The 16,071-nt window shown below is 43.7% G+C and overlaps 1 protein-coding gene across 3 annotated transcripts in view; it reads left to right on the forward strand.

Annotated features, from left to right (window-relative positions):
- The window catches only part of LOC134336607 (E3 ubiquitin/ISG15 ligase TRIM25-like), a 40,544-nt gene extending 24,683 nt beyond the window's left edge, over nt 1-15,861 (forward strand). For 2 of the 3 annotated variants that reach the window (XM_063030934.1, XM_063030936.1), the window contains 3 exons: nt 2,230-2,310; nt 2,817-2,912; nt 6,694-15,861. In XM_063030934.1, coding sequence (XP_062887004.1) covers nt 2,230-2,310; nt 2,817-2,912; nt 6,694-7,226 — 710 coding nt within the window. In that variant the 3' untranslated portion in view covers nt 7,227-15,861. The remainder of the gene's footprint in view (nt 1-2,229; nt 2,311-2,816; nt 2,913-6,693) is intronic. The other variant, XM_063030935.1, reaches the window with a different exon arrangement.
- The last annotated feature ends 210 nt before the right edge of the window (nt 15,862-16,071 follow it).

The following is a 16,071-nucleotide window of genomic DNA, read 5'->3' on the forward strand; positions in this document are numbered from 1 at the left end:
GCTGGCACTGACATGAGGGAACTATGTAGTAATTTTATAATGGCAGGTTTGTGTCTGGTGATGTGTACTTGCAGGCTTTTTAAATCTGCCTGATGGAATAGGGGAGAGAGAGAATGTCTAGGGTGAGTGAGCTCTTTGCTTAAGCTGGTGGCTTTATTAAGACCAGAAGATAAAGCCATGTGCTAGTGAGTGCAAGAATAGCATGATCAGGCATGTTAATGTGTGGCTGTGAGACCGGTATAGGGGGCAGGGCTTCGGGTTCCTGGATCACTGGGGCCTCTTCTGGGGGAGGTATGACCTGTACAAAAAGGATGGGTTATACCTGAATCCAAAGGGTCCAATATTCTAACAGGCAGGTTTAATAGAGCTGTTAGGGAGGGTTTAAACTAATTTGGCAGGGGGATGGGAACTGGAGTGATAGGGCTGAGGAAGGGGAAAACAGAAATAAATCAAAGATAGTGTGCACCAGAGATGATATTAAGGACAGGCAGGTGATGAGGCATAATCACAGCCAGTGGAATGAGTTACAGGCAATAGAGGCATGGTGCAGTTAAAACAGAAAGCAACAAATACTGGACTGAAAATGTTATATTTGAATGCACGCAGCACAAGAAATAAAATGGATGATCTTGAAATTCAGCTACAGATTGGCAAGTATGACGTTGTGGCCATCTCTCAAACTTAGATAAAGGATGGTTGCCATTGGCAGCTGAACATCCAAGGATATACGATGTATCAGAACGACAGGTTAGTAGGCAGAGGGGGTGGTGTGGCCCTGTGTATAAGAAATAATATAAAATCATTAGAAAGGGATGACATAGGATTGGAAGGTGTAGAGGCTCTATGGATTGAGTTAAGAAATGACTAGGGTAAAAGGACCCTAATGGCAGTTGTAAACATGAGGAATTCTGCAGATACTGGAAATTCAAGCAACACATCAAAGTTGCTGTTGAACGCAGCAGGCTAGGCAGCATCTCTAGGAAGAGGTACATTCGACGTTTTGGGCTGAGACCCTTCGTCAGGACTAACTGAAGGAAGAGTTAGTAAGAGATTTGAGAGGGGGAGGGGGAGATACAAAATGATAGGAGAAGACAGGAGGGGGAGGGATGGAGCCGAGAGCTGGACAGGTGATAGGCAAAAGGGATACGAGAGGATCATGGGACAGGAGGTCCGGGGAGAAAGACGGGGGGGGGGGAAACCCAGAGGATGGGCAAGGGGTATAGTCAGAGGGACAGAGGGAGAAAAAGGAGAGAGAGAGAGAGAGAGAGAGAAAGAATGTGTGTATATAAATAAATAACGGATGGGGTACGAGGGGGAGGTGGGGCATTAGCGGAAGTTAGAGAAGTCAATGTTCATGCCATCAGCTTGGAGGCTACCCAGACAGAATATAAGGTGTTGTTCCTCCAACCTGAGTGTGGCTTCATCTTTGCAGTAGAGGAGGCCGTGGATAGACATATCAGAATGGGAATGGGATGTGGAATTAAAATGTGTGGCCACTGGGAGATCCTGCTTTCTCTGGCAGAAGGAGCGTTGTACACATTGTTCATTTTCCTCCACAGATGCTGCCTGATCCATTAAGTTTCTTCAGCATTTTGTGTGGGTTCCTCCAGTATCTGCAATCTTTCTTGTGTCCTCAAGAGAGAAAACAAGTCAGATTTAAGAAGAAGAGAAGGTGGGGAAGAGAGAGATAGGACAGGGGAATATTTCTGCTAGGGTCAGTCCAGGGTTACCATGGAGATGAGATGTAGGGATCATAAATTGATGAGGGTAGTCTGAGAGAGAGTAAATGAACTGAAGCTCTTTCTAGAAATTGTGAAACACTGGGTGTTGTGAAACACTGGATTTTCCCAAGAAGTCAGGCATTGCTGATGGAGGCTGTATCACAGATGGAGGAGTTATAGTGGAAATGGCCAGTTTTCTTACTCTGGATCTGTTCTGGGATTGTTTGCGGTACAGTGTGGAGCAGGTTTAACTCTAACCAGTGCTGCATCTGCCAAGACAATGTAGAGAAGCTTTACTCTGTATTGAGCCTGTGCTCTACTAGCCATAGAGTGTTGGTGGGACTGTACAGGGACAGCTGTACTCAGTACTGAGTCTTTACAAAAAAACTTTATCTATTACTTGTATGCATGGCTCCCATGTTGTGTGCTTTACTGTTTTATGTTTTTTAAATAACTTTTTTTGATTCATCAGCAAAACTTAAATTAAAATGTTGTCCTTCACTTCCAGGATATGTTCCAGCACTGTCTGTGCCTCCGGGGAACCAGCAGATGCCACGTGTTCCCTCCCCAAGGACAACTGGACATGAAGGTAATTCTGCTGAGTCGGCACTATACTTGTCCTAGGAATGATTTGGCTTGATGGCATGAGCTTTATTCTATATCTAACCTTTTTTTTAACTTAGCTTTATCCTAACCTCTGTTGTCCCTGCCCCAGGAGTGTTTGTCATGGGGGTGTATAGGAAATGTTATCCTTTTTATTCCTTGCTCTATCTACACTAGATGTATTTGTGAGATGGTATATATGGAACTTTTCTCTGTTTCTAACCTCTGCTGTACCTGCCAGTGTATAAACCCCAGCAGAGATCAACTGACTAGAGTAGTCCACCTTAGCACTGTTCACTACATGTAACTCTAGCAAAGGCTCTCAAGTCCTTTCATCCTCCAGTCCTTTGTACAGGGTCCATTGGACCTGGTTCAATGTTCCATTTTGTTTTGGGTCAATGCTCCATTTTCTACTTAGATTTCAATTTAGCCCCAAAATATGAAAAATAAAACATGCTAAGATGTGTGAATATATTTCTGTCTTTTATGCAGATCATGATGTCTCCAACTCCATTAACCCATCAGATACATGCCTCATGGAAACAAAGCCAGACCCCACCTGCAAGAAGAGAGCAGATTATTTACACCGTATGTTTGCATCTCCCATTATTTTCTATCTAAGGATGTGCGATGGCAAACATCACACTGGGGAATCAATCATGGGTCCCTGGGGTACACTCTCACCTGGTAGCTGGTCACAGTCTTTAATTCACTTTAGATGTTGCAGTTTGCCTCATTAACAGTGGCTTGGCAGAAGCCAAGGGGTTCCAGTACTATGTGCTGGCAACATCATCCTCTGCTGGGAGGTCTTCTTGCAGGAGGAAGAGGAAGATAAGCCTCTTACTTTTGATTGACCCGTGAGAACTCACTGTCAACCCTTATGCATCTCTGCTGGCTACATGGAGAAAAATGGAGGGTTGTGCTCTATACAGGAGCGAGGGCGTTAATTTGATTGTGGAGTAGGTTTATATAGATTGACGCAACATCGTGGGCCAAAGTCCCCTACTGTGTCATACTGTTCTATCATAAAGTTGACCAGTCTGAAGTGGTAATTGGATCAAATGTTCCCTACAATCCAGGACGTCTTTGACTTTATTGCTTGTCATTTCTGTTGCCAGTTCAAATTTCTCAGTGCTTTTAATGAAGATGGATGCAAAATACTTGCGTAGTTCATCTGCCACTTCCTTGTTCGCCATTACTACCTCCACAGCGCCATTTCCCAGCAGTCTGATATCTACTCTCACCTCTTTATATATCTGCAAATACTTTTGGTGTCCTCTTTTGATGCTGCTGACAGTTTACCTTCATATTTAATCTTTTCCACCATAAAATGGTGGAATTCCTCATTAAGATGGAGAGTGACATAGTTAATTCAGAAACAAAGGTTCTGAACTTAAAGAAGGGTAACTTTGAAGGTATGAGACGTGAATTAGCCAAGATAGGCTGGCAAATGATACTTAAAGGGTTGACGGTGGATATGCAATGGCAAGCATTTAAAGATTGCATGGATGAACTACAACAATTGTTCATCCCAGTTGGGCAAAAGAATAAACCAGGGAAGGCAGTGCACCCGTGGCTGACAAGGGAAATTATGGATAGTATCAATTCCAAAGAAGAAACATACAAATTAGCCAGAAAAAGCGGCAGAACCTGAGGACTGGGAGAAATTCAGAGTCCAGCAGAGGAGGAGAAAGGGCTTAATTAGGAAAGGGAAAAAAGATTATGAGAGAAAACTGGCAGGGAACATAAAAACTGACTGTAAAAGCTTTTATAGATATATGAAAAGAAAAAGATTGGTTAAGACAAATGTAGGTCCCTTACAGTCAGAAACGGGTGAATTAATCATGGGGAACAAGGACATGGCAGACCAATTGAATAACTACTTTGGTTCTGTCTTCACTAAGGAGGTCATAAATAATCTTCTGAAAATAGTAGGGGACCGAGGGTCTAGTGAGATGGAGGAACTGAGGGAAATACATGTTAGTAGGGAAGTGGTGTTAGGTAAATTGAAGGGATGAAAGGCAGATAAATCCCCAGGTCCAGATGGTCTGCATCCCAGAGTGCTTAAGGAAGTAGCCCAAGAAATAGTGGATGCATTAGTGATAATTTTTCAAAGCTCTTTAGATTCTGGATTAGTTCCTGAGGATTGGGAGTGGCTAATGTAACCCGCTTTTTAAAAAAGGAGAGAGAAACCGGGGAAATATAGACTGGTAAGCCTGACATTGGTGGTGGGGAAAATGCTAGAGTCAGTTATCAAAGATGTGATAACAGCACATTTGGAAAGCAGTGAAATCATTGTGAAAGGAAAATCATGTCTGACGAATCTTACAGAATTTTTAGAGGATGTAACTAGTAGAGTGGATAGGGGGAAAACCAGTGGATGTGGTATATTTGGATTTTCAAAAGGCTTTTGACAAGGTCCCACACAGGAGATTAGTGTGCAAACTTAAAGCACAGGGTATTGGGGGTATGGTATTGATGTGGATAGAGAATTGGTTGGCAGACAGGAAGCAAAGAGTGGGAATGGGACCTTTTCAGAATGGCAGGCAGTGACTAGTGGGGTACTGCAAGGCTCAGTGCTGGGATCCCAGTTGTTTACAATATGTATTAATGACTTAGGCGAGGGAATTAAATGCAGCATCTCCAAGTTTGCGGATGACACGAAGCAGGGTGGCAGTGTTAGCTGTGAGGAGGATGCTAAGAGGATGCAGGGTGACTTAGATAGGTTAGGTGAGTGGGCAAATTCATGGCAGATGCAATTTAATGTGGATAAATGTGAGGTTATCCACTTTGGTAGCAAGAACAGGAGAACAGATTATTAATTGAATGGTGGCCGATTAGGAAAAGGGGAGGTGCAACGAGACCTGGGTGTCATTGTACACCAGTCACTGAAAGTGGGCATGCAAGTACAGCAGGCGGTGAAAAAGGTGAATGGTATGTTGGCATACATAGCAAGAGGATTCGAGTACAGAGCAGGGAGGTTCTACTGCAGTTGTACAAGGCCTTGGTGAGACCACACCTGGAGTATTGTGTGCAGTTTTGGTCCCCTAATCTGAGGAAAGACATTCTTGCCATAGAGGGAGTACAAAGAAGGTTCACCAGCTTGATTCCTGGGATGGCAGGACTTTCATATGAAGAAAGACTGGATGAACTGGGCTTGTACTCGTTGGAATTTAGAAGATTGAGGGGGGATCTGATTGAAACGTATAAAATCCTAAAGGGATTGGACAGGCTAGATGCAGGAAGATTGTTCCCGATGTTGGGGAAGTCCAGAACGAGGGGTCACAGTTTGAGGATAAAGGGGAAGCCTTTTAGGACCGAGATTAGGAAAAACTTCTTCACACAGAGAGTGGTGAATCTGTGGAATTCTCTGCCACAGGAAACAGTTGAGGCCAGTTCATTGGCTATACTTAATATGGCCCTTGTGGCTAAAGGGATCAGGGGGTATGGAGAGAAGGCAGGTACAGGGTTCTGAGTTGGATGATCAGCCATGATCATACTGAATGGTGGTGCAGGCTCGAAGGGCCGAATGGCCTACTCCTGCACCTATTTTCTATGTTTCTATGTTTTCCCTCCTTATGACTTTTTAGCTGCCTTTTATTGGTTTTTAAGAGCTTCTAAATCATCTACCTTCCCACTATTTTTTGCTCTATTATATGGCCTTTTGCTTATATGTTGTCTTCACGTCAGCCATGGTTATGTCATCCTACCTTTAAAATACATCTTCTTCTTTGAAATGTATCTATCCTGTGCCTTCCAAATTTCTCCCTGAAATTCCAGCTGTTGTACTCTGCCATCATCCCTGCTAGTGTTCCCTTCCAATTAAATTTGGCCAGCTTCTTTCTCATGCCTTTCTAGTTTCCTTTACTCTACTATAATACTGAAACATCTCACTTTAGCTTCTCCTTCTTAAATTGCAGGGTGAAGTCTATCATATTATGATCACGGTCTCCTTAGGGTTCCTTTACCTTAAGCTCCCTGCTCAAATCCGATTCATTACACAATACCCAATCCAGAATAGCCTTTCGCCTAGTGGGCTCAACAAAAGCTTTCTACAAATTCACCCTCTTGGAATCCAGCACCAACCTGACTTTCCCAATCTACCTGCATAAGGAAATCCCCCATGACTATTGTAACATGTAGATAAGCTCATAGACAAGAAATGTTTAAAGGGCCAAACATAGTGAAATAGTTCTGGCTGAACTTGTTCAACATGGATGACTATTTTACCCTACGACAATGACTGTGGTCTACAACTATAACTACAACCTAAGGAACTGTGTAACACTTGTGCTTGGCTGGACTATATCCTAGTTGTCTTATGACCTTCATAGGAGTGTGCATTAATTACTATCTTCTGTGTCTGCAGATGCTCTTCATTTGATGTTTGACCCTAACACAGCTCACAAGCATCTCCTTCTCTCAGACGACAACCGAACAGTGACAGATGTTGATCCTGAATGCGTCTCCTATCCAGAACACCAGGACAGGTTCAACAGCTTCCCTCAAGTGTTGTGCACTCAGAGCATATCGGAGGGCTGCTGCTATTGGGAGGTGGAAGTGAGTGGACACTGGGCAGGAATCGGGCTCACGTACCAAGGGATCAAGAGGAAAGGGTCAAATATGAGCAGCCTGATTGGGAGGAACAATCTCTCCTGGTGTCTTTTGTACAGCAACAGCAAATTTTCTGCCCTCCACAATAAACAAGAGGTCACTGTCCAGTCAGGAAGGCAGCAACGGATTGGAATCTACCTCGACTATTCTGAAGGGACGCTGGAATTCTATGGTGTTGGGAACACGATGAGTCTCATCCATAGATTCAAGGCAGTGTTTACAGAGCCTGTCTATCCTGCTTTTTTTGTTTTTTTGGGAACATCCCTCAGTCTCTGCCAGTTGAGTTAGGGGAAATTTCTTTCAGGGGATGAAAGACTGCATGTTATTTCAGGATAGATCTTTTGAGAGAAAGGAAACTAATGACTGGTGATACCATACCTGGGGAATGTCACCCCAGAGAGTAGGGAGAACGTGGATTAGCAATGTAAGTGCAATGGAAGTTGGGAAGTTAGATAAGAATGAGGGAGAATGGAACTGCTAACAGGTTGAACTGAGGCAGAGAGGGAGAAAACTCTGGAGAGTCGAACAGTGAGCAGTTGGGCTGAGTTCTTTGTTTCCTTCCAAGGAAACATTTCCAACCTGAACATGTATTACCTTTCTTTCAATGATCCTGGATCAAAGCCAACTAACAAACATCATGGATGTGTGTGTGTGTGTGTGGGGGGGGGGGCGTAGTCAGGATGTAATAATGCACACCTTTCCCATCTTGCTCCAGTAATGAAGCATTGAAGGGGGCAGTGGGCCCAGAAGGGGTGGTTAGAAATGACAGGGTTGAAAAATGGAGTATAGAGGATTTGAGAACAGTCATGGATAATTTCAATTTTTGCTTGCTAACAAATCAGAGGGTAAAAATATTAAGTTTTGGGGAACAATTTCTTGTGTGCTTTGTAGTGTAAGTTCTTGATCTCACCCTGTCCATCCCTGGTCTAAAAACATCCAGAGGTTAAAACCCAGCAGAACAAGTCATCCAGATCACTTCGACTGTTCCATTCAGCACCTTCCACACTGCTATCAGTGAACCATACCGAAACATGATGGGAAGACCAACATTCTGCCTTTGATACGTTGTGTGCCCTGCATATTTTTGGTGTCCTGCTATTAGATCAATGCCTCAGAATTTCTCCCCTTTATGTATACAGTTACAATCTCCTGTCCCTCTCCTATGGTACAGCCTTCTCCCTCAAACGTATTGATGAAGATAGAGCAGTAGATGTAGTGTATATGGATTTCAGCAAGGCATTTGATAAGATCCCCTATGAAAGGCTTATTGAGAAAGTAAGGATGCATGGGATCCAAGGGGATAATGCTTTGTGGATCCAGAATTGGTTTGCCCACAGAAGGCGAAGAGTGGTTATAGACAGGTCATATTCTGCATGGAGGTCAGTGACACATGGCGTGTCTCAAGGAATCTGTTCTGGAACCCTTACTCTTCGTGATTTTTATAAATGACCAGGTTGAGGAAATGGAAGGATGGGTTAGTAAATTTGCTGATGACACAAAGGCTGGGGGTGTTGTGGATAGTGTGGAGGGTAGTCAGAGGTTACAGCGGGACATCAATAGGATGCAAAACTGGACTGAGAAGTGGCAGATGGAGTTCAACCCAAATAAGTGTGAGGTGGTTCATTTTAGTAGGTCAAATATGATGGCAGAATATAGTATTAATGGTAAGACTCTTGGCAGTGTGGAGGATCGGAGGGATCTTGGGGTCCGAGTCCATAGGACACTCAAAGCAGCTGCGCAGGTTGACTGTGTGGTTAAGAAGGTATACAGTGCATTGGCTTTCATCAATTGTGGGATTGAGTTTAGGAGGTGAGGTAATGTTGCAGATATATAGGGCCCTGGTCAGACTCCACTTGGAATACTGTGCTCAGTTCTGGTTGCCTCACTACAGGAAGGATGTGGAAACCATAGAAAGGGTGCAGAGGAGATTTACAAGGATATTGCCTGGATTGGGGAGCATGCCTTATGAAAATAGGTTGAGTGAATTTGGCATTTTCTCCTTGAAGGGATGGAGGATGTGAGGTGACCTGATAGAGATATATAAGATGATGAGAGACATTGATCATGTGGATCGTCAGAGGTTTTTTTTCCCCAGGGCTGAAATGGCTAACACGAGAGGACACAGTTTTAAGGTTTTTGGAAGTAGGTACAGAGGAGATGTCAGTGGTAAGTTTCTTTTACGGAGAGAGTGGTGAGTGCATGGGATGGGCTGCCGGCAACGGCGGTGGAGGCAGAAATGATCGGGTCTTTAAGGAGACTCCTGGATAGGTACATGGAGCTTAGAAAAATAGAGGGCTATGGGTAACCCTAGGTAATTTCTAAAGTAAGGACATGTTCGGCACAGCATTGTGGGCCAAAGGGCCTGTATTGTGCTGTATGCTTTCTATGCTTCTATAGTTTAAATACCATCCCCATTGTCTCAAAATAAACTTGGAGTTTTCACTGTTTGGAAACTACCACTTCATCTTTAACCACTCTTTCCTTTCCAAAGTCCTTTATCTGCAGATTTTTCCCAGCACTCTTTTTGAATCCCTGCTCCTGCAGCAACACTGAAGTAGCTTACATGGTTCAGTTTTGAATGTCCCTAGTCACAACTGGATGATCACCACCCTTTTCTCGTGTTCTACCTTCTCTCCCTGTTCTGGCCTTTCACCTTCTCTCAGCTCCGGTATTCCAACATCACTTACACTGTTCCTGCTTCCACATCAGCTTGAAGACCACCCACCTCTTGCAATGCCCCAGCTCCCTAAGTTGCCAGATTGATTGCCTACCATCTAGCACTGGGTGAGTAGAAACTTCCATCAATTAAATATTAGGAAAAACAGCAGCTGCTGACTTTCCTACCAGCCACAATCTTCCTTCCATAAAACCTTAAGACATGAGCAGAATTAGGCCATTCAGCCCATCGAGTCTGCTTTGCCTTTGCATCATGGCTGATCCCACATCCCACTCAATCCCATACACCTGCCTTCACACCATATCCTTTGATGCTCTGACCAATCAGGAAACTATCAACTTCCACCTTAAATATGCCCAAAGACTTGGCCTCCACCGCAGTCTGTAGTAGAGCATTCCACAGATTCACTACTCTTTAGCTAAAAAAAAAATTCCCCTTTACCTCTGTTCTAAAAGGTCACCCCTCAATCTTGAGACTGTGCCCTCTAGTTCTGGATACTTCCACCATAGGAAACATCCTCTCCACATCCACCCTATCTAGTCCTTTCAACATTCAGTAGGTTTCAGTGAGAACCCCTCGCATACTTCTAAATTCCAGTGAGCATAGGCGTAAAGCTGCCAAATGCTCCTCATACATTAACCCCTTCATTCCTGGAATCATCCTCATAAACCTCCTCTGGACTCTCTCCAATGACAATACACCCTTTCTGAGATTTGGGCCCAAAGCCATTGACAAAACTGATCAGAGGCAGTGATCATGTGGATAGTCAGAGGCTTTTTCCCAGGGCTGAAATGGCTAGCACAACAGGTCACAGTTTTAAGGTCCTTGAAATAGGTACAGAAGAGGTGTCAGGGGTATGTTTTTTATGCAGAGAGTGGTGAGTGCGTGGAATGGGCTGCGGATGATGCTGGTGGAGGCAGATACAATAGGGTCTTTTTAGAAACTCCTGGACAGGTACATGGAGCTTAAAAAAAACAGGGCTATGGGTTACCCTAGGTAATTTCTAAGGTAAGGACACGTTTGGCACAGCTTTGTAAGGGTCTGTATTGTGCTGTAGGTTAGACCAGAAGACAAAGGAGCAGAAATCGGCCATTCGGCCATTTTATCATGAGCTGATCCATTCTCCCATTTAGTCCCACTCCCCTGCCTTCTCACCATAACCTTTGATGCCCTGGCTACTCAGATACCTATCAATCTCTGCCTTAAATACACTCAATGATTTGGCCTCCACTGCCGCCTGTGGCAACAAATTCCATAGATTCACCACCCTCTGGCTAAAAAAATTTCTTCGCATCTCTGTTCTGAATGGGTGCCCTTCAATCCTTAAGTCATGCCCTCTCGTACTAGACTCCCCCATCATGGGAAACAACTTTGCCACATCCACTCTGTCCATGCCTTTCAACATTTGAAATGTTTCTATGAGGTCCCCCCTATACAGTCCAACAGCAGACAAACGTTCCTCATATGTTAAACCTCTCATTCCCGGAATCATTCTAGTGAATCTTCTCTGTACCTCTCTAACGTCAGCACATCCTTTCTTAAATAAGGAGACCAAAACTGCCCACAGTACTCCAACTGAGGTCTCACCAGCGCCTTATAGAGCCTCAACATCACATTCCTGCTCCTATACTCTATTCCTCTAGAAATGAATGCCAACATTGCATTTGCCTAAGTTTTCTATGTTTCTATGACAATACTCCAAGCGTGGCCTGACTAGTGTCCTATAAAGGCTCAGCATTATCTCCTTGCTTTTATATTCTATTCCCCTTGAATAAATGCGAACATTGCATTTGCCGCCTTTATCACAGACTCCGCCTATGAATTAACCCTCTGGAAGTCTTGCACGGGAACTCCCAAGTCCCGCTGCACCTCTGAGGTTTGAACCTTCTCCCCATTTAGGTAATAGTCTGCACTGTTGTTCCTTTTACCTAATGCATTATTATACATTTCCCAACATTGTATTCCATCTGCCACTTTTTTGCCCACTCTTCCAATCTGTCAAAGTCCTGCTGCAATTGCACTACCTACCCCTCCACTCATCTTTGTATCATCTGCAGACTTTGCCACAAAGCTATCAATTCCATTATCCAAATCATGGACAAACAATATGAAAAGTAGTGGTCCCAATACCGACCCCTGAAGAACACCACTAGCCACTGGCAGTCAACCAGAAAAGGCCTCCTTTATTCCCACTCACTGTTTCCCGCCTGTCAGCCATTCCTCTATCTATGCCAGTATCTTTCCTGTAATGCCATAGGGTTTTATCTCGTTAAACACCTTCATGTGTGGCACCTTATCAAATGCCTTCTGAAAATCCAAGTAAATGAGAGCCAGTGACTCTCCTTTGTCCACCCTGCTTGTTACTTCCTCAAGAACTCTAACAAATTTGACAGGCAAGATTTCCTTTCACAGAAACCATGCTGACTTTGATTTATCTTATCATTAGTCTCCAAGTATCCCAAAACCTCATCCTTAATAACGGACTCCAACACATTCTCAACCACTGAGGTTAGGCTAACTGGCCTATAATTTCCTTTCTTTTGCCTTCCTCCATTCTTAAAGAAGTGTAGTGACATTTGCAATCTTCTAGTCCTCCGGTACCATGTCAGAATCAAGTGATTCTTGAAAGATCATGACCAATGCATCCATTATCTTTCAGCAACCTCTCTCTGGACTCTGGGATGTAGTCTATTTGGTCTAGATAATTTATCACCTTAAGACCTTTGAGTTTGCCTAACACTTTTTCCTTTGTAAGAGCAATGGTACTACTGCTGTGTCTTCCACAGTGAAGACAGATGCAAAGTACTCATTAAGTTCATTTGCCATCTCTTTGGCCCCCCATTACTAACTCACTGGCATCATTTTCCAGTGGTCCAAAGTCAACTGTCACCTCCCTTTTATCCTTTATATAACTGAAATAATTCCTTATTTCCCTTTTCTTCCTGAGGCTGAGCCAGTCTGCTTTGTCCCAGTGAGTTGCAGATCACCCATCTAAAGCAATAGTAACTACATAATCCCACCTATTCAACACCCATTGATATTTCTGCTCAACTCAAACACAACTCTTTGATCGTCTCCATCAGCTTCCATACAAATCTAAGCTGTCATACAAATGCCTGCTGACTACCCTAATTCCCACAAGACCAGGACATTCTGCGTGCCATAGATCACCAGGAACTGCTGGATTGATTGCGCATAGCGGGAGTGAAATTTGAAAAGGAGCAAGTGGAAGCAGTCAGGACATTCTGTGCACTGCATATCATGGGATAATTAGGCACTTGTCAAGGGCCAATAAAAAGAAGTTAGATTTAAACAGAGCAGCATTATGTGAGTGGGACAGGGCTGAGTCTTTGGCTGATGGAGGTTTCAGCAAGGAGAGGTAGAGGCTGTATGTAGATTTTCTTTCTTATTGGACGGTTAGAGCAGTGGAAATGCCAGAGAGGATAGTGGAATGCTCCTCTTGAGGGATGTGGAAAGGCAAGACCACCAGTGTCACTGACGGCTATACCTGCAAGATGTGTGGCCAGCTGACTGTTACGGAATTGAAGATGGAGCTGGATCAACTCTGGATCATTTGGTAGGCTGAAGGGTAGACAGGTGATACAGGGGAGGTAGTTACACTTAAGATGCAGAACACAGGTAACTGAGCAACCATCAGGAAGGGGAAAGAGGATAGGCAGTGAGTGAAGGGTACTCAGGTGGCCGTTCCTTTCAATAACAGCTTTTGGATACTGTTGTGGGGTGGGGAGGGGGGAGTACCTAGCAGAGGAAAGCCACAGCAGTCAGGTCTGTAGCACTGAGTCTGGCTCTGTGGCTCAGAAGAGAGAGAAGAGGCAAGCTGTAGAGATGGGGGATTTAGTAGTTAGGAAAATTGATATGAGGTTCTGTGGATGAGAACAAGATTCCCGATGGCACTTTTGCCTCCTGGGTGCCAGGGTCAGGGACATCTTGGATCGACTCCACAGTATTCTTAAGTGGGAGGGTGAGGAGTCAGAGATTGTGTGGAGAAGGGTAACAAGGTTCTGCAAAGTGAGTTCATGGATTTAGGTGCTAAGTTAAAATACAGGACCTCCAGAGTTGTGACCTCAGAATTGCTACCGATGTCATGTGCTAGTGAGGCCAGAAACAGGAAGATCATACAGTTTAGCACGTGGCAAAGTGCAGAAGGGAGGCTTCAGATTTTGGATCATTTGGCTCTCTTCTGGAAAAGGTGAGAGCTGTATAGATGGGATGGTTTGCATCTGAACTGGAGGGAACTTGTATCCTTGTGTGTAGGTTTGCTAGTGCTGCACTGGGGGAGGGGGGTTAAACTAGAGTTGCAGGGGCTAGAGCAGATAGTGGAGTAGTTGTGGTAAAAGATTTTGGTAACCTTACATACAAAGGCAGGAATCGAAAGGTTGAGCATGGTGGGTCAAATGTTCTGAGCTGTGTGTATTTCAATGCAAGGAGTATTGTAGGAACAGCAGATGAGCCTTAGGGGCGTAGATCAGCATGTGGAATTATGAGTTTGTAGCCATTAGTGAGACTTGGTTGCAGGAGGGGTAGGACTGGCAGCACAATGCTTTGGGCTTCTGTAGTTTTAGACGTAATGGAGCTGGAAGGATTAAAGAGGGAGGGGTGGCATTACTAGTCAGAGAAAATGTCACTGCGGTGCTCAGACAGGACAGACTGGAAGGCTCATCTACTGAGGCTCTACCAATGGAACTGAGGAATAAGAAACCACAGAATAAAGATGACCACATTATTGGGATGATATGATCGGCCACACAATAGCCAGAAAGATTTAGGGCAGCAAATTTGTAGAGGGATCGCAGGAAGCTGCGAGAAACATAATATTGTGATAGTATGTGACTGGGACTCCCATACTGAAAAAGGGCTGAATGGATTAAGTTTGTCAAATGTGTTCAGGAATGTTTCCTTAACGAATGAATAAAAATCCCAACTAGAGAGATGGCGATACTGAATCTACTGCTAGGGAACATGCAGGACAGATGACTGAATTGTGAGTAGGGGAACACTTTGGATCTATTGATCATAATGCCATAATGATCAATGCCAGTCAAGATAATTCTGGAAAACGATAGGCCTGGTCCTCAGATTGAGATTCCTAATTGGAGAAAGGCCAATTTTGATGGTATCAGAAAGGAGCTGGCAAGTTTGGTTGTTTTCTGGCAAAAGTGTGCTTGGTAAATGGAAAGCCTTCAAAAGTGAAATTTTGGAAATACATAGTATTATTCCTGTTGGATTAAAAGGCAAGGCTAACAGGTTTAGGGAACCATGGTTTTCGTGAGATGTTGAGACCCTGTTTAAGAAGGAGGTGCATAGCAGGTATAGGCATATAGAAACAAATCAGGTACTTGAGGGGTATAAGGAATGGAAGAAAACACTTAAGAAGGAAATCAGGAGGGCTAGTTTCTAATTGGGGAGGACATTCAAAAGTCAGAGGTGCAAAGGGTCTTGGGAGTCCCTGAGCAGTATTCCCTAAAGGTTAACTTGCAGGTCAAGTCAGTGGTAAAGAAGGCAAATGCAATGTTAGCATTTATTTTGAGAGGACTAGAATATAAGAACAAGGAATGTCATGCTGAGGCTTTATAGGGCATTGATCAGACCGCACTTGGAGTATTGTGAGCAGTTTTGGACCTCTTATCTAAGAAACAATGTGCTGGCATTGGAGATGGTCCAGAGGAGGTTTACAAGAATGATTCTGGGCATTAAAGTACTAATGTATGAGGAGTGTTTGATGGCTTTGAGCCAGTACTCACTGGAATTTAGAAGAATGGGGGGGGGGTGGAATCTCATTGAAACATACTTAATATTGAAAGGCGGAGATACAGTAGATGTGGAGGGGATTTTTTCTAAAGTGGGTGAGTCTAGGACCAGTGCGCACAGCCTAAGAATAGAGGGGCATCCACAGAGATGAGGTGTGTGGAGGCCAGGCCATTGAGTATTTTTAAAGCGGAGGTTGTTAGGTTCATGATTAGTCAAGGCATCAAAAGTTGCAGGGAGAATGTAGGAGAATGGGGTTGAGAGGGATAATAAATCAGCCTTGATGGAATAGCAGAGCAGACTCAGTGAGTTGAGTGGCCTAATTCTTATGTCTTGTGGCCTTTATTTCAAACACTAAATATTTTTTGCCGTGTTACATTCAACTAGGTTGACTTAAATATACTTTGATCTAAACTTGTACAGAAATAAAGTGTGCTTTTGAAATGACATTAGCAGCATGAATAATAAAGTAATTGAGATATGGGACACTGCAGCCTCTGAGGCTGTCTCTGGTTGACTCACTGGTACTTCCTCTGTTAGATTATGAAAACACGTAGTCCTCTTTTATTGTCATTTAATAATGCATGCATTAAGAATTGATACATTATTTCCTCTGGTGTGATATCACAAAACACAGGACAGACCAAGACTGAAAAAACTGACAAAAGCACATTATTATAACATATAGTT

The sequence above is a fragment of the Mobula hypostoma genome, chromosome 22 (genome assembly GCF_963921235.1).
Source record: "Mobula hypostoma chromosome 22, sMobHyp1.1, whole genome shotgun sequence".
Classification (NCBI taxonomy): Eukaryota; Metazoa; Chordata; class Chondrichthyes; order Myliobatiformes; family Myliobatidae; genus Mobula; species Mobula hypostoma.